The sequence below is a fragment of the Vulpes vulpes genome, chromosome 8 (genome assembly GCF_048418805.1).
Source record: "Vulpes vulpes isolate BD-2025 chromosome 8, VulVul3, whole genome shotgun sequence".
Classification (NCBI taxonomy): Eukaryota; Metazoa; Chordata; class Mammalia; order Carnivora; family Canidae; genus Vulpes; species Vulpes vulpes.
Genome location: NC_132787.1, coordinates 7,710,551 through 7,737,383, shown reverse-complemented (window position 1 = coordinate 7,737,383; position 26,833 = coordinate 7,710,551). Strand labels below are relative to the sequence as shown.

Sequence of the window (26,833 nt, the reverse complement as noted above, 5' to 3'; positions counted from 1 at the left end):
AAAACATAAATAGCATATATTTATAACATAAGCATTGCATTCTTAGACAGTTATTTAATGCACTAGCATTGCATTAGGGATGGCAATCTGCATTCACACTGATGCCTGACTAATATTAGACTGTATTCCTGTGAAGAATTCCACTACTGCCAACTGTGTCTTGGAAAATACCAGGCTGTACATAATGCACACAAACATCTGTGGCTGTCTGTCACAGAAGATGACATCTACCCTGCAGGTCAGCTATGGGATGCTGCTGCCCTTAGGCAACATTTGACCAAGTACCTAGGTTTAGGAATAAACATTGGCCACTCTGCAAATATTTCTGTGCCAAGCACTATACTAGGTCTTGGGGATACAGTGAGTCAAAACAGACATGGGCTCAGTCCTCTGGAGATTACAGTCTAGCAAGGGAGATGCATACTAACCAAACTGGACAACTACCCTAAAATATTAGAATTGTGGGGAGTGTCTAATGAGGTGTTTGTGCCAGTCATGGAGGTCAGCGAAGGCATAACTTAGGCGATGATAAGCTGTGCTATGAGGAGTTAACTAACTAGATGAAGAAGAAAGGAAAAAGAATTCTAGGACCATGTGCAAAGGCCCTGTGATGAGCAGGGAATAAGGCACCTTCTGTGATGGAGAGAAGGCCAGTGTGCCCATTGTATTAAGCATCTAGGGGGTGTAGGGATGGGGCCCAAGATGGAACCAGAGCACACAGGACTCTGTATGCTTGACTTGGGATGGGATCCTTTTCCTCACAGTAATATACAGTTGGATCTGCTTCTGGGAAAGATCTTTTTATGGTAAATCACCCTGTAAAATGATTTCTGTGAACTGGTAGGGCTGCTCCAGTACTTTGGGTGGTTGACCACATATACTTTCTGTCATTTGGTGGGGACAGCTGGTTGAACAAGCACCAGGATTAGTCTACTGATTAGTCCTCGGATTGCTGTCTATAAGCCAGAGAATGTGCCAATACTTTCTCAGATCATTCTTGTTCACAAAGATCAAACTTGAGATTGTTAATAGAGATGGTTAATTGAAAGAACACCAGGTGTGCATGGGCGTTGAAGCAGATATGCTTACATAAAAAGTATGATCCCCGTGTTGGCCATGGCGTAGGACAGGCCCAAGATTCCACTGCCCATGATGGCATTACTCAGGTTGAATGAAGACATTCCAAAGGAGGTGGTTCCAGGGTGCTTAAAGAAAAAAAAGGGCACATTTTAAGCAAATATTTGCCAAAGGATGAACCTTTTCCAAATTATTCTTATTCTGCTATTATCTTTACTGGAGGAGGTTACAGCTCAAAATCAAAGAATAAGATAAAATCACAATGAATAAAAGCTGTTAGTTCAATAAAAGTATATAATTTTCAAAGGAATGCTTGGTTTCAGCAAGGGGTCTCAGGAAAAAAATAGAAAAGACAGGTTGAATAACGTAAAGAAGAGAAAGCATGTCTGATTGCAGATTACATTTGGGTTAGAATGATTTCTCCAAAAAACAAATGAATTTCATAAATGATTTATGTAGCCATATGGCGAACAGGAAAAACAAGTCCTTATTCCAGTAAGGGCCTGAATAAACAGAGAATGTGCTGATCAAGGCTTGGAAAATTTCAGTCACATTGTTTTCCCACAGAGACTAGGTAGATCAAGCACCCTCAAGTCCTGTTTACTACCCGAAAGCAGAGATTCACTTACATGTTCATCATCATAATCTGCCAGCTTCTTTTCCCCTAAAAATCCATTTGTCAGGAATTTCTGACTTTCAGCATCTTCATTAGTAAATTGACTGGATGCACATACAAAAAAGAAAATAAAGCAAAAACATCGAAGTAAATGCTCTGAATTATATTTATGTTTCAGGTGATCCATGTAACCGAATCAAGGAGGAAAATCAAGGCATTTGAAACTTTTTTTTTTCCTTTCTTCTCTTCCTTCACACCAGTGCTCCTTCCAGACCAACAATTGAGCTCCATTTATGAATATCCTTTGGGAAGGAGAGAAAAAGTTGTGAAGGAAGAAAACATTTTTTAAGCCACATTTCTTCTTTCCCTCATGAACTGTGCAAAAATGAGAATAATTACAGCTAATTTTGTTTTCATCTTGAGCCCTCCAAAAGAAAAGGTACAAAGTGGAGATTGAGGTTTCTCAATACTACCGCACCATGATCAGATGATTGTATTAATCAGTAAATACTAAGTGCCTAGGCATGTGATCCTCATCTCATTTGATGCTCAAATATCCCGAGGAGAGGAACGTTCATGCCCCTACTCTAAAGACGAGGTGGCCCTGGCTCAGAAGGACGAAGTAGCATGCCCAAGTCTAGGGTCTTCCATGGCACTGTGCAGTCCCAGGCAAGACCCCATTGCTCATGTTTTCTTCTTTTCTTGATACTACTTGCTTAATCACATATCCCTTGCTGGAATGTGGTTCAATGGCAGCTCTGTGTTGTGTTTGGTTGTTTTTGTGAGTGTGTAGATTTTAACTACTCTGAAAATATACTTGGGTTGTTTAGATAATGAGAAACTAAGAAAAAGATTAAAGAAACCTATGAATTGGTAGAGGAGCTGGGAAGGAAACAGGACATTACACCGTCACTATCTGCAAACACTGTGATTGTCGCCTACTTGGGCAGAGGCTAGAACTGCACAGCGTCATACAATACATGGGTCCTGTGGTTATAAGCCAGGGGTTTTGAGGATACGGATCTAGTAGAACCACATTTCTAAAATGCTTGACTAGTAATTATAGGAGATCTGTACAAATTATCCTTTATAACAGCAGCTAATCCTGAAAATATCTTGTGAGAAAGAGGGATAACAAGGTTACTTTGGGAGAGTACAGAACAATTTTTAAAGTGTAGGCAGAACCAGCAGACAAAATTACTAGGCTTTATTTGCTTTTCTAGATGTTCACTGTGTACAAGTTAGGAACATTTCCTGGCATTCCCCTCTTCCTCCTAGGAAGCATAATGCCCTCTGATGCTTTCTTCCATTCCTGTACTAACCCCTGTCACCCTCTGCTCCCTTTTTGTGCTTTATTTTAATGGTCTGTAGTTAATATACTTGCTGTGTGGAGACTGGTACATAATGTTCATAGTTGGAAATAGGCAAAGTAAGATGAAATGGAGCCTAAAACAGGCCTAAGGATTATAAAACAAAAGTGTCATCTGGATTTTAAACTCTGGAAGGCCAACAGTTTATTTTTTTTTTAAATCCCAATCAATAAATTAGAATCCTTTAGTCCATGAGTAGTTTTTAAAATTTAAAATGTGAAAGTAAATAGATTCTCTCTCAAGGCATTCACATGTTTTTATTTTGGCATGAGATGAATTATAAAACATGAGAAGACTGGATAAAATGTATGAGACATGTTTTGAATGTCTTAAATGTTTTGATACCAAACCCAGCATGTATTGAAAATATACGCATAATGATTCCAAATAAGTGAATTATGTTCAATTTCCTAGAAATTTATGCTTAAGGCATCAATCCAAACCAAACATAAGCAAAACCCATCTTTTAAAAGTGATTATAAGATTGCAAAAAGATGACCTGTGTTTGAGTCAGGAGTTAAAAGCTCAATCACTGTAAGCCGTCCAGAACCCATTGTACGAATCTTAACAAAAGCATCCCTATCTTTCTGTTGCGGCTTTAAGAGGACCAAGTTGAATGACCCTGTAGGACTGTTCTCGAGATGGCGTCCCCTTCAGCCTGGCCACCTCTGCAGGAGTTCATATCTGTGTGCAGCCTTCTCGGAAACAAGAGCCCTCAGAGTTGGTCATTTTACCCCGGTAACAAAGTGGAGGTAAAAGAACCAGAGTTTACTGGGTATCAGCTCTCTTTCAGGCATTCGTGTAATCCTCAGAAAAGTAGGTGCAGGTTGTCATTCCACATTTTTCACCGAGGCTCACAGAAGATAAGTATCTTCTCCAAACTCAGGCAACCCCTCTGTAGATTCCAAAGCGCTGTGTTCTGCCCCACTGTGCCCTCTCGAGAGTTGCTCAACCTAGAAAATACCACGATCTACATCTCCATTGTCTCTCTAGTCCAACAGCACAGAAGTCAACTGCACTGGCTCTGTGGAGGAAGAATAGTGCTCCTCCTGATGATCTTTCCTGGATGATGTGAAATGAAATGAGATGTCCTTGTCTGAGGGTAGTATTCTCTACTTCAGGTCTAGCTTTAGTAAAATAATTCCATCTCAGTGTCTTATGTGTTCTATGTTTTATGCCATCATCTGTGTTCTATGCCATTTTGTGAGAAATTAATTTACTTTATCAAATGACTATGTGAACCTACTATGTTCCAGGCAGTGTGATATGTGCTGGGGCCACAGATGCCATTACCCTGTTGGTAGTGGAATAAAGATTGAGAGAGGCCACACAAAGAAGGAAATGGTCATTTCTACTCAAGGGAAGGCTTCATGGGAGTTCTGATTTTGATCCGTGTTTTGGAGGATGAATGGTATCAATAGAGAAAGGGGAAGGTGGGTGGGTGACACAAGAAGAGGGCATTCTAGGCAGATGGAGCTGAATGAGTGAAGGTATAGGGCGCTGGGAGTGGCTCAACGAGGCTTTCCTACAAAAAGGGAGCAGAGCAAGAGATGGACAGGAGAGCCAGGTCAGGGACAGATCATGAAGGGCCTTACATGCCAAGCAATGTATAGCCCCATTTTTGTCTTACAGCTACTGGGGAACCACCTTTTACCAAAGGAGAATCCGAGTCACTTTGCAATTGTAAATGATTACTTTTTCAGGGATGGGAAGAGCTAGTTGGAGGAGAGCAAAATGTAAGATAGGGAGACCAAGGACAGGAAGGGCTGTTTTAATAGATAGGTGACAGATGATACGCTCCTAAAGAAAGATGGCAGTAGAATGGGTACAGAGAAGAGGGTGGATTTTTAACATTAAAGAGGTAGAACCAACTAGATATAATCGAACACTGGATGTGTGGTTGGGGGAAGGGATGATTCAAGATTGACAGTCAGGGTCTTTTCACTGACTTGCTACAGGATAATGGTGACTTCCATCATGGTGGCAATTACTGGAGGAGGAGTAGATTTTGAAGAGAAATATCAGAGTTCAATATTAGACACCACAAGTTTGACTTTATAAATAAGGCAATTCAGACACATGAGTCACCCTGTAAAGATGTGCAGTTGACAGTTGGATATAGTGCTCTGAAATGAAGTTGAGAAGTCTAACAGGCTGAAGATGTGGCACACGTTCAGTGAGTGAAACCCTGATAGTTGTGAATGAGCTTGGCCACCGGTCACTTTTAGTGACCAAAGAATCCCTACAGAATTCTGGAGATGCAGCAACATTTACAGGGCAGTCAAAGGAAGAGGAGTCGGAGGGAATATAGTCCAAAAGGTAAAAGAAATGATTAGCTAATATAACTTAAAATGTTCTATATTAATGGGGACAAGAACATTGTAACCTCAATTCTAAATCAGTCACACACAATCTAAATCAGACTGACATATAGTAGTGATATAATAATGAACTTTAGGATCAGAGAGTTGATGTGTGAGCATCGATGCCATTGTTATCTCGCAAGTAAGTAATGAATCCAATTCTTCCTGACAAAACCCTTGTTTTACACATCCATAAACCTGACATTTTTCCGTGGAACCTGGTCATTTTTAATCCCATACCTGCTCATTGCTGCTTTTTCTAAGTTTCCCATCCCGGTGTAGCTATCTTGAGCACTTTCTCCACTGACACTCTCCTCCTCATCAGGTTCGATGTTGACATTTCTCAGCTCCATAGGATCCATTTGAGCTGCCAGGGCCCCTTGTCTACACACAAGCTCCTTCAGCTTCAGTTTCTTCGACGTCAGGGTGATGTTCAGAACACTCTTTTCTGGAAGCAGAATATGAAATAAATCATAATTTTCTTTAAATTAGATAAATGAATATGAATCACATACTTTGCATATGGTCTCTATAGAAACATGGAAAGAAAGTAAGCTCCTGAAAATGTCCTATAAAAATTTATGTCTGGCATGTTTCCTTTACCCAACACAAAAATGAAAAATCAAAGAGAAGGAAAGTCACTGACGAATTGCTGAATCAGCAGATATTTATAAAGTGCCTATGTATATGAACATGGCAGGTGCTTTGCTAGGCACTGTGGGAAGAAAAAGAAAGAAAAAGACCTAGCAGTGATTTGCAAAAAGGTTTCCTATTTGTAAGCAAATTGCCTAATTTTAAAAGGGAAGATGAAAGTAAAACTGTTGACAAAGACCTGGCAAAGCAGAATCTAACAGTATCTCTACTAGCAGTAACAATTACTGCTTGAATTTGCTAATTGGGTATGAAAGATTTCACATCACCAGAATACCTGATAACATGCAACACAGGGGAGGATCTTGCTAGGGGAACTGCTTTCCAGGCACTTGGATCATGAAACCAAAGTTAAGAATATAATAAAAGGTAATCCAGGTTTATCTTTGAACCAGCATCTGTCACCATCCATATAAAATTAAAATGCATTTTAACAACAAAGAGGCTCAACTTTTAGGTTCTGTTAGGCCTTTAATTCATTGGATCCCAATACAAGTTAACTTTTCTTTTCTTTTCTTTTTTTTTTTTTTTTAACTCATTTTCCTCAACTGTAACATGGAAAGGGGTGGACTGACATTGTGTTTAAAAAAAAAAAAAAAAAAGCTATGACTCCATCATGGGTGGGTTGATACAAATTCTTCTCAAATTTTACTATCAGAATCAGTCAATTCTTGTTGAAGTGTCAGTCACTCTTGGAAGGTGTGGTTCTGGAATATGCACTACCCATTTGGTAAGAAAATCCTGAGCACAGAAACTGACATGAAAATTGCTCTAGAAATGAAATCCACAAATCCTCTGGCAAATCTAAAACAACCACGTGGGAATGCCTACCCAATCCGGTGCAGTGACAGCAAATCTGCAGAAGGCAACTCACACTTGATGAGGTCACAGCCCCAAATTACAAAAGCCACAAAACACACATGGAAACTCACGGTGAGTGTCAGTAAGCGTAAGAAATAAGATGCATACCTGAGTAACAAGAACCAAAGCAAACTAATAGTGACTTTAAAACTATATAATAAAAACTAATAGGAAATTTGATATAAGAAATAACATCCATGAAATAAGAAGAGTGTAAAAGAAGATCGGGCTGGTTTGAAAAAGAGTCAAAAAAGGAATTCTAAATACTAAAAAAAAGTAGTCATTGAAATAAAGAGTACTCAGCTGAAGGGAGAGTCATGAAACTGAAAGATCCATGGAAATCACTCAAATTATATCACAAATAGGTAAAGAAAGACAAATATGAAGTTAAGAGATGTGGGAATGGGGAGAGCAAGAATAAGAAGCTTAGCATACTCTACTAGGCCTGCAAATATGAAGAAAGTACAAGGCCAGGGAGAAGCAAAATAGAAAGAAATAATGGCAGAGAATTGTCCAGAACCAAAAAAAGATAGTAGCTCTCAGGATTAAAAAAAAAAAAAAAAGCACATAGTACTCCATTAATACGAGGAATAAATTCATTAATATGAGGTACTATACATATAACATCAAAGATAAAGAGAAAAATTATAAAAGCCAACAGAGAGGATAGAAAATAAGCATATGGTTAAAGAAAAAAATAAAAACTTGTATTAAATGAGTAACATTTCTCTTACCATCACACAGACCAGTTTTACCTAAGAGCAGGAACTATCAATTACTGTTTCTATTTGTAGTTCTTTATTTAAAGTTAGTTTTTCTTTCTTTTCTTTCCTTTTTTTTTTTTTAAGATTTATTTATTTATTCATGAGAGACACACAGAGAGAGGCAGAGACACAGGCAGAGGGAGAAGCAGGCTCCTCGCAGGGAGCCCGACGTGGGACTCGATCCTGGATCCTAAGATCAAGCCCTAAGCCAAAGGCAGACGCTCAACCACCGAACCACCTGGGCATCCCTAAAGTTAGTTTTTCTAAATTTAAACTATTCACTAAAACCTCTCTGATGGTTTATCAATTCTAAATCTGTATGTATAACAGATGAGGAAATTAGCATAAGTCCCAACTGTCCTTCTCACAGCTCCTAATCGTTTTAGTTAATGAAATACTTCTACAAGGTTAACATGCATGATACTTTCATACTATTCTGTAAAACAATGACATCTCTCATAATTTTCTATCGATTGTTTTTGAACGCTTAAAGACAACTATCAACATTTACAATGTTATGATTGTGTAAATGATATGCTCCAAAAGTCACGTGGTATATTTGACTACATAATAAATGATAGAGAAGTCCTCTGTTAGGAAAACTTTGCAAGGGAATTTTCCGTATTTTTACTTTCTAAATGGTTTTCTCCTCCGCCCTCTGGGTCTCACTCAGCTGCCAATGTCTTCTGAATATCATTGCATGTACTTTCCTTCAATTCATTTTGCATTGTGCTGGAATCCACCTTGAATGACTCCTTTCATACAATGTGTCCATGTTTGTAAACAGAATTTCTGAGATATTTCATGTTGGGAAAAAAAAAAAACAACAACTTTACTTTGCCCTCAAACTTTGTTTGAAAAAGTATTGAGTAGAGTAGAAAAACATAGTCTACTTTGTTTTTTGTTTTTATTTAAATTCCAGGGTGTTAACATACAGTAAAATACTAGCTTCAGGTGTACAGTATAGTGATTCAGCGCTTGCGTACATCAGCTGGTGCTCATCATGACAAGCCCTCCTTCATCGCCATCACCTGTTTCCCCCAGTCCCCCTTCCACCTTCCCTTTGGAAACCACCAGTTTGTTCTCTATCATTAAGAGTCTGTTTCTTGTTTTGCTTCTTTCTCTTTTCTCCCCCTTTGCTCATTTGTTTTGTTTCTTAAATTCCACACGAGTGAAATCACACGATATATGTCTTTCTCTAACTGACGTATTTCATTTAGCAGAATATATTATCTAGCTTCATCCATGTCATTGCGAATGGCACAATTTTATTTATTTATTTATTTATTTATTTATTTATTTATTTATGACCCAGAGAGAGAGAGAGGCAGAGACACAGGCAGAGGGAGAAGCAGGCTCCCTGTGGGGAACCCGATGTGGGACTCGATCCCGAGACTCCAGGATCATGCCCTGAGCCGAAGGCAGCTGCCCAACCCCTGAACCACCTGGGTGTCCCGTATTCATTCTTTTTTATGGCTGAGTCATATTCCATGTATAGCATGGTTTACTTTTAAGCTAGATCTATTTTATTTTTCAATGTGTCCACTAATTGCTTTTCACCATCATGTTTTTAATTTGTAATAACTTGATCTTCATCTTCCTCTTTTTTTCATCTTAACCTTTCTATTTTACAGATGCAATATTTTCTCAACTCTTCCCAAGGACATTGACTAGAAGTTTTCAAAAGCTCCTTTTGTTCTGTAAATTAATTTTTTTTTTTCTGGAGTTAATTCTGTTTGTTCATCTTGGTGCTTCTCATGCTTCCTGGTTTTCCTTAAGTTCTTAGGGATCCTAGGTTTTCTGTTCATCTTTATGAATGAAGAGTATGTCGGTTAACTTAGGTAGTACTTGGGTATTCTCTTAAATCTTGCAGGCCCACTTCATTAATGGGTTGCTCCCTTGTAGGTTCTGTAAGTGGCTTCTCTGCAGATGTCTATGTGTGGAGCATCCTGGAGAACCCAACTCCCAGATGCAGCTGGCACTTTCAGAGAGGTTTCTATAGGAGCAAAATGCTGTCACAGATTTTCCTCTTGGGTGGAGCTTCCGTTTTTGCTTGTAATCCCTCTTGGTCTCTTGTGGAGGCCCTAATGCCTTTTGTAAAGTTGGGCTTTCTTTACAGACTAAGTCACAGCCTTATCCTCTGAGCAAAGGTGGCAGCCCAAACGGACTGAAATGTCCAAATAAATAAAATCTTTTCTAAAAAGTACTATTTTGTTTAATGCTTCATTACTTGAATTCCTCAACACTAGGTCCCAATCCCCCATTCTTCCCATCTACTCCCAAGGCTTCATATCACAAGTTCCATCTTTGGCCCAGGCTTCTCTGAGCCTCAGCTGCATATGTCCAGTGTCCTAACTGATGTATATGCTTGCATATCTTAAATTCAACATGTCCAAAATCCAACTTGTAACAGTTTCTTCTTTTTCCAATGTTTCCTATCCAAACAATATTGTTACCATCTGAGAAGCATGAGTCTTCTATTATAAATTTTCTTTTCTTACCCCCACATCCAGTCCTTTACAAAGTCAGGTTGAATTTTATGAGTAATCAAAGTATATTCTCGTTAATCTACTACCTTCCATTTCTGCCACCAGCACTCTTGTCCAAGCTACCATCATTTTTCTTGCCCTGTCAACAGTTGCCTCCTGTCCCCCACAATTCACTCTTCACACAACAGCCAGAATGATCCTTTTTAAATTTTATTTTATTTTTCAGAATGATCCTTTGAAAACAAAATTTAGATCATATTTATTTGCTTAGACCCTTTCATGTCTTTCCCTTGTTTTTAGGAGAAAGTCTAAGTTCTCAACATGTCCATGCAATTCTGCATGGTTCACCCTCTTTTCTGGTCTCCTCTCCACTCTACCTCAATGTTCTAGCTATATTAGCTCTCTTATAATTTCAGGAACTCTCCAGGTTCTACTGCCTCAGGCCATTTGCACACCTGAGCCATGGTGCCTGGAATGCTCTGCATTCCATGCTTTAGTTTATTAACCCCTCTAGAGGGTTACAGGAATATACATGGCAGTAGGCCTGGGAGCTTCAGTTAAATACCATTTCACTTCATACTTATTCAAAGGAGCCTCACTGATCTCATTCATATTAAGGCATGCTAACCTGGTATTGAAAAATATAGCCAATATGGTGACGCTCACTACGTACCTGCCAGATACTGTTACAGAGCTTCATATCTATTATCTCATTTAATCCTCATAGCAGTCCTCTGAGAGAAGTACTATTTTGGTTCTATTCCCATTTTACAGATGAAGTCATGGAGGCACAGAGAGGTAAACTGGCCTCTCTGCTATGCCACCTCTGTTCTGCTGTCTCCACCACAGAGAACTAAAGCCTACAGGGAACAGAAACTCTGGCTCTAGTGATAAATATAACTGGGTATAAATCTGACTTTTTTGTCTTACCATATGTAAAATGAGGGTAATACCATTTACTACAAGGTAGCATTCAAGGATTTAAATGATATATTTTTAAAAACCATTTCATTTATTTGTGAGAGAGAGAGAGAGAGAGAGAGAGCACACAAGTGGGGTGAGGAAGTAGGGGCAGAAGAAGAAAGAGAAGGACAAGCAGATTCTCCAGCATAAAGCACAATGTGGGGTTGGAGCCCTGGACCCTGAGATCATGACCTGAGCCAAAGTCAGACGCTTAACTGACTGAGCCACCCCAGGCTCCCAGGGATTTAAATGATATTCTGCATTTCATAGATTGGTATGTAGTAGTAAATTTAAATTCCTCTTCTTTTTAAAAATTTTATTTATTTATTTTTAAAGATTTTATTTATTTACTTGAAAGAGAGCAAGAGAGCACAGAGAGGTTAGGGAGTGGCAGAGGGAGAGGGAGAAGGAGAAGCAGACTCCCTGCTGAGTGCAGAGCCCAACTAGGGGCTTGATCCCAGGACTCTGGGATCATGGCCTGAGCCAAAGGCAGACACTTAACAGACTGAGCCACCCAGACACCCCCCCTTCTTTCTTTTAATAATTAGAATTTAATTGCTGTCTTTATCTGCATGCAAGCTATATAGTATTTTATATGCATATCTACAACTTTTATAAAAGAGGACTTTACAATTCTCAAAACTCACAAAAAATGTAAGCAAGGTGGGTACACTTCTCAAATAAAGAAATTGGGGCCTAATCTTATGCTGTTTATGCCAGATATAAAACATTACATTCTCTTTGGAAGATGACATGATATAGCCCATGAAGTATTAAACAGTGGTTTAAGATTTCAGCCCCAAATCCTAATGTTGGCCCTGGCCAAGGGGCATCTTCACGTAAAAGTTGGAACACATTTCATAGCTTATATCTTTAGCTCTGAAGATTCCATTATTGACCTATTTTAAGGAAACAATAGCCATAAGCAAAATTTAAGAGGAATTAGAATATTATGAGAAACTAGATATTCTGTACCATTTGCCTACAGCACAAAGTACATACATACCTTGAGACATTCAGACCGTATCATAACTATTAAAATTTATTAGCACGATTATACTTCAGCGTGGGAATATTTTATAGATGGTATTTATTCATTCAACAAATACTTAAAATGAAATAGGAGGCAGAAACTATAAAATATGAAGCATGACTAAGACAATCCCATGGGGCACCTGGGTGGCTCAGTCAGTTCAGCAACTGACTCTTGGTTTTGGTTCAGGTCATGATCTCAGGATTATCAGATCAAGGCCCACATCAGCCTTGGCGCTCAGCATGAAGTTTCCTTGAGATTCTCTCTCTCTGTCCCTCTGCCCCTCCCCGCACTCGCACTCTCTCTCTCTCTGAATAAATAAATAAATAAATAAATAAATACATAAATAAATAAAATCTTTTAAAAAAGACAAAAAGATAGAATCCCTGCACCCAATGAACTGTTTGGTAGAGAAAAACAGATTTTGAATGAACTGTTCTATTATAACATAATTTACATTTTTTTCTCTAAGCAGCTACTTAATGAAAAATCGATGAATCTTTGCATGGGTAGGCTAGAAAAGAATGATGTTGGCATACACTTTGTTTGAAAAATATAATAATATATTACATTAATATATATGATATATTAAATGTAACATTATAATAGAATTAAATGTTCATAGGCAGAGATTCTTCTACGGCTATCCATCACCTTCATTAACCGAATTGCTCGTGGGAGGAATCTGGCTATAGGTATAGACACCTCTCACTCTCCATCCTGAATCTCCCTACCTATGTCCAGTCTATCACCAAGTCCGATCAATCCTTTCAACATTTAAAAATGGGCTACCTGGGTGGCTTAGTGGTTGAGCGTCTGCCTTCGGCTCAGGGCGTGATCCCAGTCCCGGAATCGAGTCCCACATTGGGCTTCCTGTGAGGAAAGAAGCCCTTCCTTCTCCCTCTGCCTACATCTCTGCCTCTCTCTTATGTCTCTCATGAATAGGTAAATAAAATCTTTAAAAAAAACCCAACAACTCATTCACTTCTGTCTCCATGACCAATAACTCCAAATGACTATCTGCTGAAGGCCCTAAAATGATTTTTTTCATCACTTTTTAGAATAAAGTCAAATTTCCTAATATGCTTTCAGGGTCCACATACTTTAACCCACACACACCTTTTTAGGTCCATATTGAACCACACCTCCCCTTTCTCACTGGATAAACTAGGCTTTTTAAAATTTCTCCTTGCCACTTTGGGACCCATTAACATTACTGTTCTCTCTGCCTGGAATGTTCTTCTCCACATTCTTTTTTAAAAAAAGAATTTCATTATATTTTTAAAATCTTCTCCATATTCTTAAACCTAGGTGTCTCCCAAGGTAAAAGGAACCTGAAAATCTTTAAATGCCAGGGGGCCAGCTACCACCATCATATAAACTCGATCCTCCGTTATACGCTCTCGTACCATGTTCTCCTCTCCTTCATATGTTTATCACACGTTGTACTTTAGAATACTATCACTGTTAGAAGGCTTTGTTTCTTCATATTCGTTAAGAGCTATCTAAATGTCCTAATTTATATCCAAATTCTAGTTCTTAAACATGATGTCTTATTCTTTGAAGACGTACCCAAGAAATGTAGGATAGGAGATTCTCAGAAATCTCAGAAATCTCAGAACTTACTTAGGTGATTCAGCTCCAAAGAAAAACCTCAAATCTGGAAAGCAAAACTGTCCTTGAGTCAAGAGGCAAAAGTTATGACCTTCCCTAGTGACTGCAAACATTTATTTTACTGATAAGTGAATGTGAAAAGGAAGCTGACATTGGCAGAGCACTTCCCACTATCCTAGTCTGTCTTTCTTTCATGCCAACCTATTTCTGACGAATCTACTCTGAAATCTGGGCTCAGATAGTAGATCTCCTCCCATGTCATTTACCTTTTGGTTGAGTAAGTGGGAAGTAGCTGGTCATACAACTTCTAAAAGCCAAATGATCTTTGCATCCCAGGAACTGACTTAAATCCACATCCCAAATGTGCCTTAGGTAAACGAACACAGCTTTAACGGTGAAGTCAATCTTATATCACCTTTATACTAAATTCTTTTAAACGATTGCCCCAACGGTGCCCTTCTAGTTGCACACAGAGAGTCAGATGGTTTGTTAGTCTGTGGCATGATTTTTCACAGAAATTAGCTTCTGTAAAAATGTTCAGTATGATTCAGCCTGAGGTACATCTTAGAAAAGATACTGCCAATGACAGCAAAACTGTATTTACCTGACCACGTCTTATTGCTGGTGCTAATATTCTAGAATTTCCGTTCCTTTCCTCTATTCAGATATAGCTTAGAAATAATATCTAGGGAGAACTAGGAAAGTTAAAAGAAATAACCCTATATTGAGGTCTTTTCCTTTTGCTAAGAATATTAAATGCTTGCTCATATGAGTTACAGCAGCCATATGATGAGGTATAAAGGTTAAATCTGAATATGTTAAAATGTTATTTTGTTTATATTTTACATACAAAATATAAATATAAACAAAAAATAAATATAAATATAAAATATAAGCAAAATAACATTTCTAGCTCTGTTCTTAGAAGGCAACCTAGATTCTCTAGTCCTCTTAAACATCTTAAATTCACACGTAAATTTCAGTTCCTATTTTCCCAAGCAGTAGTTTCCAGAAATGTAGAAAGATATGTACCACGTATGATATTATCATAGTGAACTCTTCATGCTTCATGTATTAAAACATGATATTTAAGAACCTAAATTGTGGACGCAGTCAATTTCTAAAATGTCTACATCCTGTATAATAGATACGGACCACCTTCAGAGGTAATTTTTTTTTAAATAAATTATTTTACTTTCTCTAAAGTAACTCATGTATTAAAAACAAGAACTTTAGTAATCCACAAAGCATCCTGTATAACGTAATTAAAGAAAACTCGAGAGTTTGGTCCTCAAAACTATCCTTCTCAGTACTTCAATCTTACTGATTTAAGGTTTAAAAAATAAAGACTTTCAAAAAAAACCTTCAACATCGTCTACATATAAATCTGAACAACTGGAGGATCTTGGACTCCAGAACAAATAGTAGTCTTTTCTAGAAAACACCCCTAAATATCTTTAGTATGTCAAAAATCAGACTTTCAGCCAACTATCCATGAATGCAATATATATCATCAGTTTAAATATTTTTCTTACTGAGTTAGGAAACACTCTTTGCTGTCAGCTAGGTGTTTAGTTAGAATCATCAAGATATGCTCTGTAAGGTACCCAAGAGATGGCGATACTAAAATCCACTGAGAATTTTCCCCCCATCTGACTGACAAATTTGAGGAGTACAGCTCTAATTGTTTCTAGTCCTTCCAAATCTAACACTATGTTTATATTCTATTCAACTTCCCAGTTTCTTCCAGTAAATCTGCTCTAAAAATACTCCTTCATTAAAATGGACAAATAAGAAGACAAGGGGACACAAGTCTTTTCTTTTTCATTTGACAATGGTGCAGCCCATACTCTTAGCTATTCATATCTGCTGCAGTAATGGGATTTTCCTCCTTTCGTTCGTTTTTGTATTTTTGGTTTCAAGATAAAGACAATCTTTAATGTTACAGCATTGAGAATGTACTTCTAAAACCTTATATTTTTCTCTAAGACAAATTGTGTCCACTCTTTACTCAGTGATTAACCAGGAGATGTCAATAACTAAATACTTGTACTTTCCTTTTTTTTTTTTTTTTTTTTACTATGTCTCCCTTTTCTATTATCACCTGTCCTGATTTTATACTCAAACCTAAAATTATCTGCAAAAGAAAGCTGCAGTCAAGACCTAGGTAAATAATTTCAATGTCTGACATTATTCTGAATTTATTTTTTTTAATGAGAAAAAAATGTAAGTAGTATTTTCAAATATTTAAATTATAATAAATAAACATTCTACACCATAAAAAGAAGAAAGGAAGCATTATTTTAACTCTACAACTATTCGTGTAAAAAGAGCTTTACCTTAATTATTTATCCAGTCCTGTGCAATCTTTCTGGAATTGTTTGGAATGGCAGACCCCTGTAACAGTGTTGACTTATATGAACCTTTGGGGACCTAGACAATGATTTAAAGACCAGTGGGCGTGAATGAGACAAGCCAATCACACCACCACCACCTTGCCCCAACACCTCCCTCTGTCCAACTTGCGTCAGCTCTTAAAAAAAAAAATAGAGAGAAGCTAACTCAGTTTACTGTTGTACATTTGGATTAAACATCGGTTACACCAATTTCTATTTGTTTTTAGAATTTTGGCTTTTATACAGCAAAATACTTACTGAAAGTTTTCTCTTGATTGGTATCCTTCTGTATCAAGATGCTATAGGTTGGTTGATAAAGCTTTTGGAAAATTAACATTTCTAGATTTATGAACTGAAGGCAAAGTTATAATAATACAATAACAATAGTTATAGAGTCAGATTGTTTAATGAAACATTACAATCAGAATGCATAGAAAATAGTAATTATAGAAGAGAAGAGTTGTTTTTCTTTGGATTGCTGGCTTATTCAGAGGAAATTTTATGGGATGACAGACACTTACAAATGGCACCAACTCCTCAAGGAACTGCAAGACTGAAAATCATCGGCTCTATCCGCCACTGCTACCATTCCAAAGGCACTGTGCTGAGTAAGCAAAACGCTATTTGGAGTTTTTAAAGAATTTCTAAATGAACAATTTGTCCTTTTCAAAGAAATCTACTTGGCTTTCCAAACATCAGAGAAAGAGTTAAAATGTATTGGCATATAATTTATGCTGTTGTGAAAATATATCAGTTATATTTATCAAAGTTAGGTGAGAAAAAGATTAAAAATCAATCCAGAATTAAACATTCTTTGCCTTTTAAATATTTATGACACGAGTGAACAAGCTGATGACCAATCAGAAGAAATTCTAGATTACAACAGGTGAGTCAACTCCCAATTTCCATAAAAACACAACTAAACATTGTTCTTTTGAGTAAGAAATTCTTAAGCTAATGCAAGGCATTAAATATTAAGTAAAATGCCCAGTTATCCATTTCTTATTTCCTTTTCAAATGTGCCCATTTGGTTTATTAACTTTTATATGGTGTATTTGTTTGTATTTGTCTCTTAGTTTGTTCTTTATTTTTCAAAATTACTCTGTAGATTTGTCTTTTATTGGATGAAATGTATTATGGCCTAGGAAAAAATTGTAACAAATATGTTAATCTTCATTTCAGAAAAATTTAAAGAATATTCCTTTTCAACTTCCATTATTGTGATGTTTCCAATTGAAGACTTTTTTCCATTTTGAAAAGTTAACAGAGGAAGCAAGCAAAAATCTGCACTAATTGTTAGAAGATTAAATAGCGGTATTCTAATAAAATTCTGTTTCATAGTTGGTCAACTGAAAAGAAAAGGGTTCTAATATGTGAATTTCATACTATGATATCTCCATATAAAGAAGGATAGAGATAAATGTCTAAATACTTTTACCTCCCTTAAAATATTGTTTAGATTTCTTCATAATTTAGATCTTCAAGTATACTAAGTTATAAACTAGCAATATTAGATTAAAATAAAATGCACACTTAAAAGACTTCTACGAAGTCTTAGATTTCTCTTGAGCCTATTCTAATTGCAAAATTCTTATTACAAACTTTCCTAATACACACTTAAAAATCAAATATAGACCTGTGAAAATTAATTTGACAAAAGTCAGCTGAATTAATATAGCTTAGGAACTTGTTTGTTGACTATTTTCTTCCCTTAATTTTTGATACGTTTAGATATGTTGATTGATGAAAAATGTATGGTCTGGTCTTGACAAAACTCATTGTAACTTTCCATTCATAAGGAAAACACAGACAACACTATAGTTTAATGTTCTGCATATTTCTTCATTTGGTAATAGGTCTGTGCTCTTTTGATTTTAAAGCATGGCAAATGCAACATATTTATTTAGTTCTGATTTGGTTCCAGTACCACTATAGAAAGAAGTAATTAACCAGAATATGTACCAACTTAAAAAAATGAATAAAATGAAAAATATGCAGGTAGTGAATAATGAAGCAAGTCTGAGCAAGAAAATGACAAACACTTTAACTGATCCTTCATATAAGAAATTCATATAAGTGCCACTAGGAGCAAGTATATGAGGCTTGGTCCTTGGAGGGGGTGGCGGGGGCAAAGGGTAAGATATGTCTGGCTTCCCAGACTATAGCACAGTTAATGTCAGCAGAATTGCACAGTATTCCCCAGGACTCCAGAAGATAAAGAGTCTCCTGAGGCTGAGGCAATCCAAGAAAGCATGAGGAAATCCATAGACCTTGAGGAAGGCCTTAAAAGTCTACTTGAGATCCCAACAGGTAGAGAGAAATGGGAAGGGCATCCTGGGGGAAAAACTGTAGATGAGCTAACGCATATTCTGGCAACAGTGAGAACCAGTCTGGCTGCAGCAGACACTTTCAGGGAAAAAGTAGAATAGAATGGAATAGTCCAGACTGTGAAAGCCATAAAGTCTAGGAAGCACAGAATTTTAGTGATAAGGATCTCTTGAAAGCTTCTGAAAAAAACAATCATGAAATCAGCAGAGAAGGAAGAGATGTAGGTAGGAAGATGGGATGGAGATGGAGGTAGGGACTTGGAGGATGGCTTGAATGATAGCTTGGCTCTGGTGATTTTTGCTGTTATTCTCAGACAAATGAAATGAATAGAGGTAGAAATGAAAATGAAATGAAATAGATAGAGGACCTAAAGTAATGACCAAGAAACCAAATTACGTAATGTTTAATAATTTCATATTGTGTCTGTATCTGCATTCACTTCCTTTTCTTTGCTCCTACTTCAACTTCTCTTTGGGTCCTTTATTCTCAGGCAAATGAAAAGGCAGATCAAAAGGATTTAAATAGGAGTCCGTGGTAATTTGACTCTTTCTTGTAGTATTACTTCTATTTATCACTTTCACTGGCTCACAATACAGTCCATGAATTCCATGTGACTATTCTATGAAAAATAAGAAACCTGCAATAAAGTCTTTATTTTCCTTTATATGCCAAAAGAGACTGTATGGTGATAACTCATCCATTTCAGCACCCTTCCATCCATCTGTGGTTATAATTTTTGAATAGTACAGAGAAGTTCATAAGAGTGTATATCCCAAAATGTTATCTTTTGAAAGTACATAATTGTTGGCTCAAAATAAATTCAGATCACATCTGTGCACTGAATTAAAATTTTTTCTTGCTCATCTTTAAAATCATTGATCATCTTGTTTAAAATTTCTACCTTTAATGATGTCCTCAAAGACAAAGTTCCAGCTGGATCAAGTCAAAATGAGTCAACAATTAAAAAAAAAAAAATGCCTTAGCCAGACCATCATGGCATTTTGCAATGACACTGGGAAAGATAACCTCTTGTTCTCATCGGGACTGCACCAAAATTTCTAACATTAGTTATGGGACAAAATAGTACTTGGAAATAGGATCTAGATACAGCCAAATTGGAAGAAGATGGGTAGGAACAGTAATGACTAAGAAACCAAATTACCTAATGTTTAGTACTTTCATATTGTGTCTGTATCTGCATTCACTTCCTTTTCTTTGCTCCTACTTCAACTTCTCTTTAGGTCCTCTATCTCTTTTCTTCTCTGTTTCTTTAACTTTTCTATATTACATTCTTTTTGTGATGACTTATTTTCCAAGAAAGTTACTTAAAAAAAAAAAAAGATTTATTTATTTATTTGAGAGAGAGAGAGCACGCACACGTTGTTTGTGGCAGGGGCAGATGGAGGGGGGGAGAGAGAATCTCAAGCAGACTCCCTGCCCGGCATGGAGCCCAACATAAGGCTCAGTCTCACAACCCTGAGATCATGACAACAGCTGAAAACAAAAGTAGGACGCTTAACTGACTGAGCCACCCAGGCACCCCAAGAAGAGTTACTTTTTTTAAATCATTTTCAGCCTTTTGCCTCATAAACGCAAAATCTAAGGAAGTAGATTAAGTTCCAAGACGATATGTCTGTCATTCTACAGTCAATGCTAGCGCTTCCAAATATGGATACTTACGTTGATCCAACTATTTTCTTATTGTATTGTAGGTAAATCAGACTTGGTAGACTTGATCTACCAAGTCATTCCCCAAAATGGAAGATACTTAGCACCACTGCAGTCAGAAACAAGATCTTGATTACTTCTTTTTGACATAGGATTTGCACTTTGGATTTTGATTTTCAGGCTTACAGTGTTGAAGAGAATTTGATCTTTTTTTGATATCATGCTTTGGCATTCCAAATTCTTCACTTTAACTCTTTTAAAATGGATACATGCAGAAAAAGAAAATTTCATATGGAAATGGTACAGAAATCTTCCCAAATTATTCAAATAACTGAATTTCATGTTATTCTGAAGGTGAGTTGAGTACTTACATACTTGTGCCATTGTAGTCTCTGTATCATTTGCAGGGTGATGAAAACTTAAGGGTTGCTATAGGTACTTCTTTTCACAGTTATATAATTACTAACCTCAGCTTACAGAATAAAAAACATGGAATAAAAAAGGTAAAATTGAGTATTACCCCAAGAGGCACTGCCAAGTTAATTGTAGACACCAAAGTAAAGATTAATGTTTTTCTAATTCTCCTTCAGCACAGCCTCTCAGATATCTGTGGAATCTTAGGCCACTTCCTTTTTTTTTTGAGGCTCCAAATATATTAGAAAATGTACTTAAATCCAAAACAGGGTTACTAAATTGTAGTACATTGTCAACATGTCTACTTAAAATTAACACCTAAAAACACATATAATACAAATGACTTTCACTAGCCTAGTGTGAGGATACTTTTAAAAAGTCTAAATTCAGGACATTCCCAAATGAGGCCCCAAAGGGCTTCCCAGCCTGTGTCCCTGGGGGGAGGCCTTGCTTTCCTGCTCTAAAAACCTCCCTGGCCAAGAAAAATGCAATGACCCATGCATTGTGAGGAAATTGCTTAGTTGATGGCATGCCCCTCTCGTCAACCCAGCCAAAAGCACCTTTACAGTTATACAATGGAGCATTTTGGAAATGTTTGAATAGTCAAATACTATGTTGCAAAATTAGCAAACAAGTTTGGTTCAGGTTGACAAATTTACTGGCTTTGCTACAGACCTAAATAGAAAATTCCTTTGAGCCTCAGCTGACAAAAAAAAAAAAAAAAAAAAACCCCACAATTTTAGTAAGGAGACAGCTCATGTCTTGATATTTTTTCTCTGCCATTTGCCTTTGAAGCAACTCAAATTTATGTCTTGATTCCACATTGATATGATGCAGAGAAAAACATATCAAAAGTTCATGCCAAGTTTCTGCCTATGCAGATCTATCTGGGTAAAGAAGAATGACAAGGTCTGTGAGGCTTATTTATGCCTGATTACAACTTAAATAATAAATTGAAATTCTAAATGTTAAATTAGAGCTTTTAAAAGTTTCCTTTAAAGAAAGATCCCAACTCTTTACGATGCCTACTTGAGGAAACAGCCCTGGGAAGGAGGTGTATAATAACAACACTTCCAGCGAAATCTCCTTGCTAATTCCAGTCCTTTGTACAGAATGCAGTATTGACACAATGGTAGTGTGAGCTGATTGCCTGTCTAATGAATAGCAATGGATGGCTTAAAAATTATATTCTTTGGGGGGCACGGCACATTAACTTCCATTGCTTTCTTTCATATTCTATCAATCCCTTTCCTATAAAAGCAAATTCTCTACCAGAATTTGCTCTACCAGAATCAAAATTCTACATATTTTGATTTTGTGATTTCATCAGCGATTGGAGATTGTAAACCAGGTGCCCTCTTGCTTGAATTTGGACTCCCCAACGTATCTCGAGCTGTGACTCAGGGACAGTTCTTAATGGACTGCTCTTAGGGAATGCAGAGGATTTCCTGAGTCAGGTCTGAGCAGAAAAAGAGAGGGACAGGTTTCTGTCAGAAATGCTCATCTCTCCTGTAAGCAATTGGGAGCAACTCCACCGAAGGGCAGTGGCCCTCAGAGCTCTTCACAAGGCACTTGTACGCTGATGTATTCATCCTTTGATGAATACAGGGGTTAGCAGTGCCCAGTGCAACAAGACAACTTGAGCTTTTTGTACTTTATGGGTCACTTGAGTGAGAATTTATAAATCCTGGAGGGCTGAGTGTAAAGTTGGTAGCATCAATCTTTCTTTTAATATAGGAAAATTGGGCACCTGGGTGACTCAGTGGGTGGGTGTCTGCCTTTGGCTCAGGTCGTGATCCCGGGGTCCTGGGATCAAGTCCAGTATCAGGCTCCCCACGAGGTGCCTGCTTCTCCCCCTGCCTATTTCTCTGCCTCTCTGTGTGTCTCTCATAAATAAATAAATAAATAAATAAATAAATAAATAAATAATCTTTAAAAATAAATATAGCAAAATTGACTCAGTTAAAGTAAATGTCTTGACCTTACTTAGCAGCAGATTGGAGACATTTGGTCAGATGGTTTAGGAGGTTTGGGGATATATTCAAGTATGTCCAGACAGGCAATGTAGATTAGTTGTAAACAATCTCTTTTGCTTGTTTACCTTGATTAATTTTAGCCTATGGTTGGGTTTTAATAGGTACTGTGTAAATGTTGAATTAATGAAAATCTCTGTTAAGGACGCTAATTCAATATGTGCATCCAAAACCTCTCATTGGAACTTATATATGAGGTTACAACAAGAAACATTATAATAATTATTTCATTTGATGGATCCTGCACTAGTTCCTTCTGCTCAGAAGGAAGCATTAAGTTCCTTTGCAAAAATGTAAAGCAATAATTACCAATCATTTGTTCAGAGAATATTCAAGGCATAATAAGGGCACAGGAAAAATTATAAGTTTTAAAAGCAAGATATAAAATCTAATAGTAATACGATTCCTATGTTTTTAAAATTATGAATATATAACATAAACATATGTATCCAAAGAAAAAAGTGCCTGAAAGTACATCTACCAAAATAATGAATAAGTGGTTATTTCCTGATTATTAAAATGTGGGTAATCTTTTTTTCCCCTCCCATCAATATTTGCAACTAACCTTTAAAAATTATGGATTACTTTCCCTCTGAGAGAAACCGTAAACGTTTATTAAAAACAAAAGCAACAAAACCAAATAGTTCTCTCCTCGGTTCTGCAACAAATGTTAATCAATCCTGGATATTAGCCACTAGCTAAATGTCTATTTTTAGTGAGAATATTTTGGGTGCTCGACCAGCAACAATCAACTCTCTTAAAAAAAAATCTTTGATTCTGAAAGTGCACTTATGAGTTATTTAGAGTCCAGACAAAATTATACATGTCCAGTTTGTTCTGAAAGGAAGGATTATTTTTCTCCCCCACCAGCAGGAGGTACATACACTAATAGATCTCAAAATGTTGAAAAAAATGGACATCAATATTTTTTCGTAATGCTATGAGATACTCAATTTCTATTACAACATAAGAAGTCATCTTCATTTATTCACTCGATAAATAATATTGAACACCTATGTACTTTGTGGTAGGGGCTAAGGCAATAGAGACAGTAAGAAAAGAAGACCCACTCTCAAAAGCCCTGGTCTCCCAAAGGAATCCATTGTTTATATAAGTCATGACACCATAAGGTAGTGGGTGAGTAGGAAGTGAGGGGTAGGAAAAGTGTGGCTCCCAACTCTGTTTGAAAGGGATGAACAAGACTTCCTGGAGGTGACAGCTGAGCTCAAACTAAAAGAATAAACAGGAGCTGGCCAGGAGCAGAGGGATGAGGAGGAGGCCACCAGCAGGGGAACAGCAGGAGCAAAGACAAAGGAGGCAAGAGGCAGCTCCCAGGCTGCCCAAATTCCTGGATTTTGAGGCAGGTAATGGGAAGGGGGGAAGAGAGGGGGTGGGGAGTTCGGAGGGGATTACAGGGTTTTGGGACCATGTCTTTTAAAGTTGTTCTGTTGCAAATGAGCTCATAAAAAAACAGCAGTCAAGCAGTATCGAAATTTGAGATATCTCAGGAAAATGTGTTAGAAATTGTGATAATAAAGATTTACTGCAAACAGGAAAAAAAACCCAAAACCACCAGAGTGGCCCGGAGCAATTCTTGCCTGCATTACATTCTTGGAGAGAGTGTTCAGGTGGGTTGGGGCCTCTGCTTTGTGATTGGACCATAAGGATTGTAGTAGCATAATTTGGCTAAGAACAGAAAAGTTTAGGCTTATGAGATATTTTGCTTCAAATAGTGTAAAATACATGAGAAAGGAGCTAATTACAACTTTTACAGGAATTGAATTTTCAGGTATAGAAATCTTTACTCTTTCTATTCTTTCCTACGTATTTGAAGATTATCTTTAAAGTTAGAATCTAAAGTTCAATATATTTAAGCTTAATTATTTTAAAATACACCCAAGTAAAGATCAATGCTTCAGTAAATTATGAGTAATTTATCCAGTAATATTAATACTTTAATTTGTAAGCATCTATAGTCAACTTCCTTTTCTATAGTGTCTAGCATAACGTGATAAGTGAAAACTTGAGGACTGATACTTTTTAATTTTGGGGGATCTGATATTGACATGTGTGTAAGACAACCACAGTAACTCAAATAATTTTGCTTATGCTCTTGAGTTTAAAAGGCTGATGGCATTTCCTTTGAATCTTGCATAAGACTTTAGTTTTTTCAAAGGAGGCCTTCCCTTTTTTTTGGTCTTGTAACTGTCCCCCTTCATCTCTTTCAATCTACACCAGAAGTCTTCTGACACCCAAAGGATCTGATGGCTGAACAAGTTCTTGTTCCTTTGTCATGCTAACACCTGACTGGGGTACCATTCAGAAGATTTGGGTTCAAGTTCTAACTCCTTCACTCACTAGCTATGGGCACTATCAACAAGTAAACTCTCTGGGTCTTCATTTTTTCATTTATAAAAAGTATAAAATCCTGAATATTACTCAGCCATTAGAAACGACAAATACCCACCATTTGCTTCAACGTGGATGGAACTGGAGGGTATTATGTTGAGTGAAGTAAGTCAATCGGAGAAGGACAAACATTGTATGTTCTCCTTCATTTGGGGAATATAAATAATAGTGAAAGGGAATATAAAGGAAGGGAGAAGAAATGTGTGAGAAATATCAGAAAGGGAGACAGAACATAAAGACTCCTAACTCTGGGAAACGAACTAGGGGTGGTGGAAGGGGAGGAGGGCGGGGGGTGGGGGTGAATGGGTGACGGGCACTAAGGGGGGCACTTGACGGGATGAGCACTGGGTGTTATCCTGTATGTTGGTAAATTGAACACCAATGAAAAATAAATTTATTATTAAAAAAAATAACAAGGACCACTGGGAGGACCAAATGAAATTCACCCATTCACTTACTGGGGACCTACTATGTGCCATGGAACACACAAACACAACTGTAGTTCAAACTGGCCAAACAGTTATTTATTGCTTCCCGTGTAGCTCCTTTTGCCTCTGCTTGGACTACAAAACTTAGAAATATAAGTAGTTGGTAGTTGGACTTATATAGTGGTCAAAGAAATATCAAAATGGTTGCCCAGGAGAGACCTGTTGGACCTAAAATTGATATATTGACATAAAATCCTGATTCTAAATGTTTCAGTTGAACTCATTCCCCCCATCAAAATGTTCAGCCAAGTTAAAAAGTGAGCAACAGAGAATGCATCGTCTCTAGTCTTTTTTGTCTGGCTCCTGTTTTCAGTAAGTCAATGAGGCAGTCATTCAATGAGGCAGCAATCCCTGAATATCTATTATATGCCCTGAATGATGCTCATCACTGTCTCCATGTCTCTGGGCTTTCCTCCTACTTGTGAGCAGAACATCTGACTCTGTTTCCTTCTGACTGACCACAAGCCTTAGAATGACTGTGAAGCTTTCCAGTTAATTTGCCATACAGAAGAGTTCTGCTGGTAACTGCATATATATTAAATTACGTGTTAAATGTATTCCGCAGGTATGCATTCCCTGTGACGAAGATAAGAGGGAGATCTGCTCACCTGTTCCTTGTCTACATTTATATCTGTTAGGAACCACAGTGCTTTTTCTGTCCCCAAAGAAGCCCAGCCTTTATCCTTTGGCTCACACGCCGTTTCCTATAAGTACATTGTTTTCTCACTGTCATTCCAAACTCTTATCAAATATGGGCCTGCCCTGTGTCATGGAGAACACGTTGACTCTGGAGTCCAAGTTCACAGATTCACGTTTGACTCCCATTCTGCTCCCTGCCAGCTGAGAGCCTTTAGACAGGTTAGACTTAATCCTCCCTCCTCTGTGCTCTCTGCTTCCTATGAGCTGTACTGGCCCATTTGTCTACACTGTTAGACCTTGAAGTCCTTGGGAGCAGATGCTGTGCCTTATTCTGCATAGCACAGGGTCAGCTAATATAGATTGTGGGGCTTGACTGCCTACTTAAATCCAATTCCTGTCCTTTGTTAGCTGTCTGACTTGGGGCAAGCTGTTTGCCATTTCTGTGCCTTCAGGTTCCTCAACTGTAGAGAGGAGGTAATAATAGTACCCACCTCACGCTGCTGTTGTGAGGAATTACGAGTTCAGTATTTATAAGGCCTTAGAAGAGTGGCACATAGTAAACATTATGTAAGTATTCGTGTATTTAAATAATTGTCTCTTAACTTTAAAACCTAGCATGGTACCTACTTAATATAGTTTTGTTGAATAAGGGAAGTC

The 26,833-nt window shown here is 37.4% G+C and overlaps 1 protein-coding gene across 3 annotated transcripts in view; it reads right to left on the bottom strand.

The window, feature by feature from the left end:
• SLC38A4 (solute carrier family 38 member 4) overlaps positions 1 to 26,833 on the bottom strand; it is a 62,038-nt gene that overhangs the window by 23,107 nt on the left and 12,098 nt on the right. For 2 of the 3 annotated variants that reach the window (XM_072765471.1, XM_072765472.1), the window contains exons 2-4: positions 5,667 to 5,874; positions 1,707 to 1,797; positions 1,090 to 1,205 (exon numbers count right to left, since the gene is read on the bottom strand). In XM_072765471.1, the coding sequence (XP_072621572.1) occupies positions 1,090 to 1,205; positions 1,707 to 1,797; positions 5,667 to 5,788 (329 nt within the window). In that variant the 5' untranslated portion in view covers positions 5,789 to 5,874. Of the gene's footprint in view, positions 1 to 1,089; positions 1,206 to 1,706; positions 1,798 to 5,666; positions 5,875 to 16,140; positions 16,256 to 26,833 lie in introns of those variants that run through there. The other variant, XM_026000172.2, reaches the window with a different exon arrangement.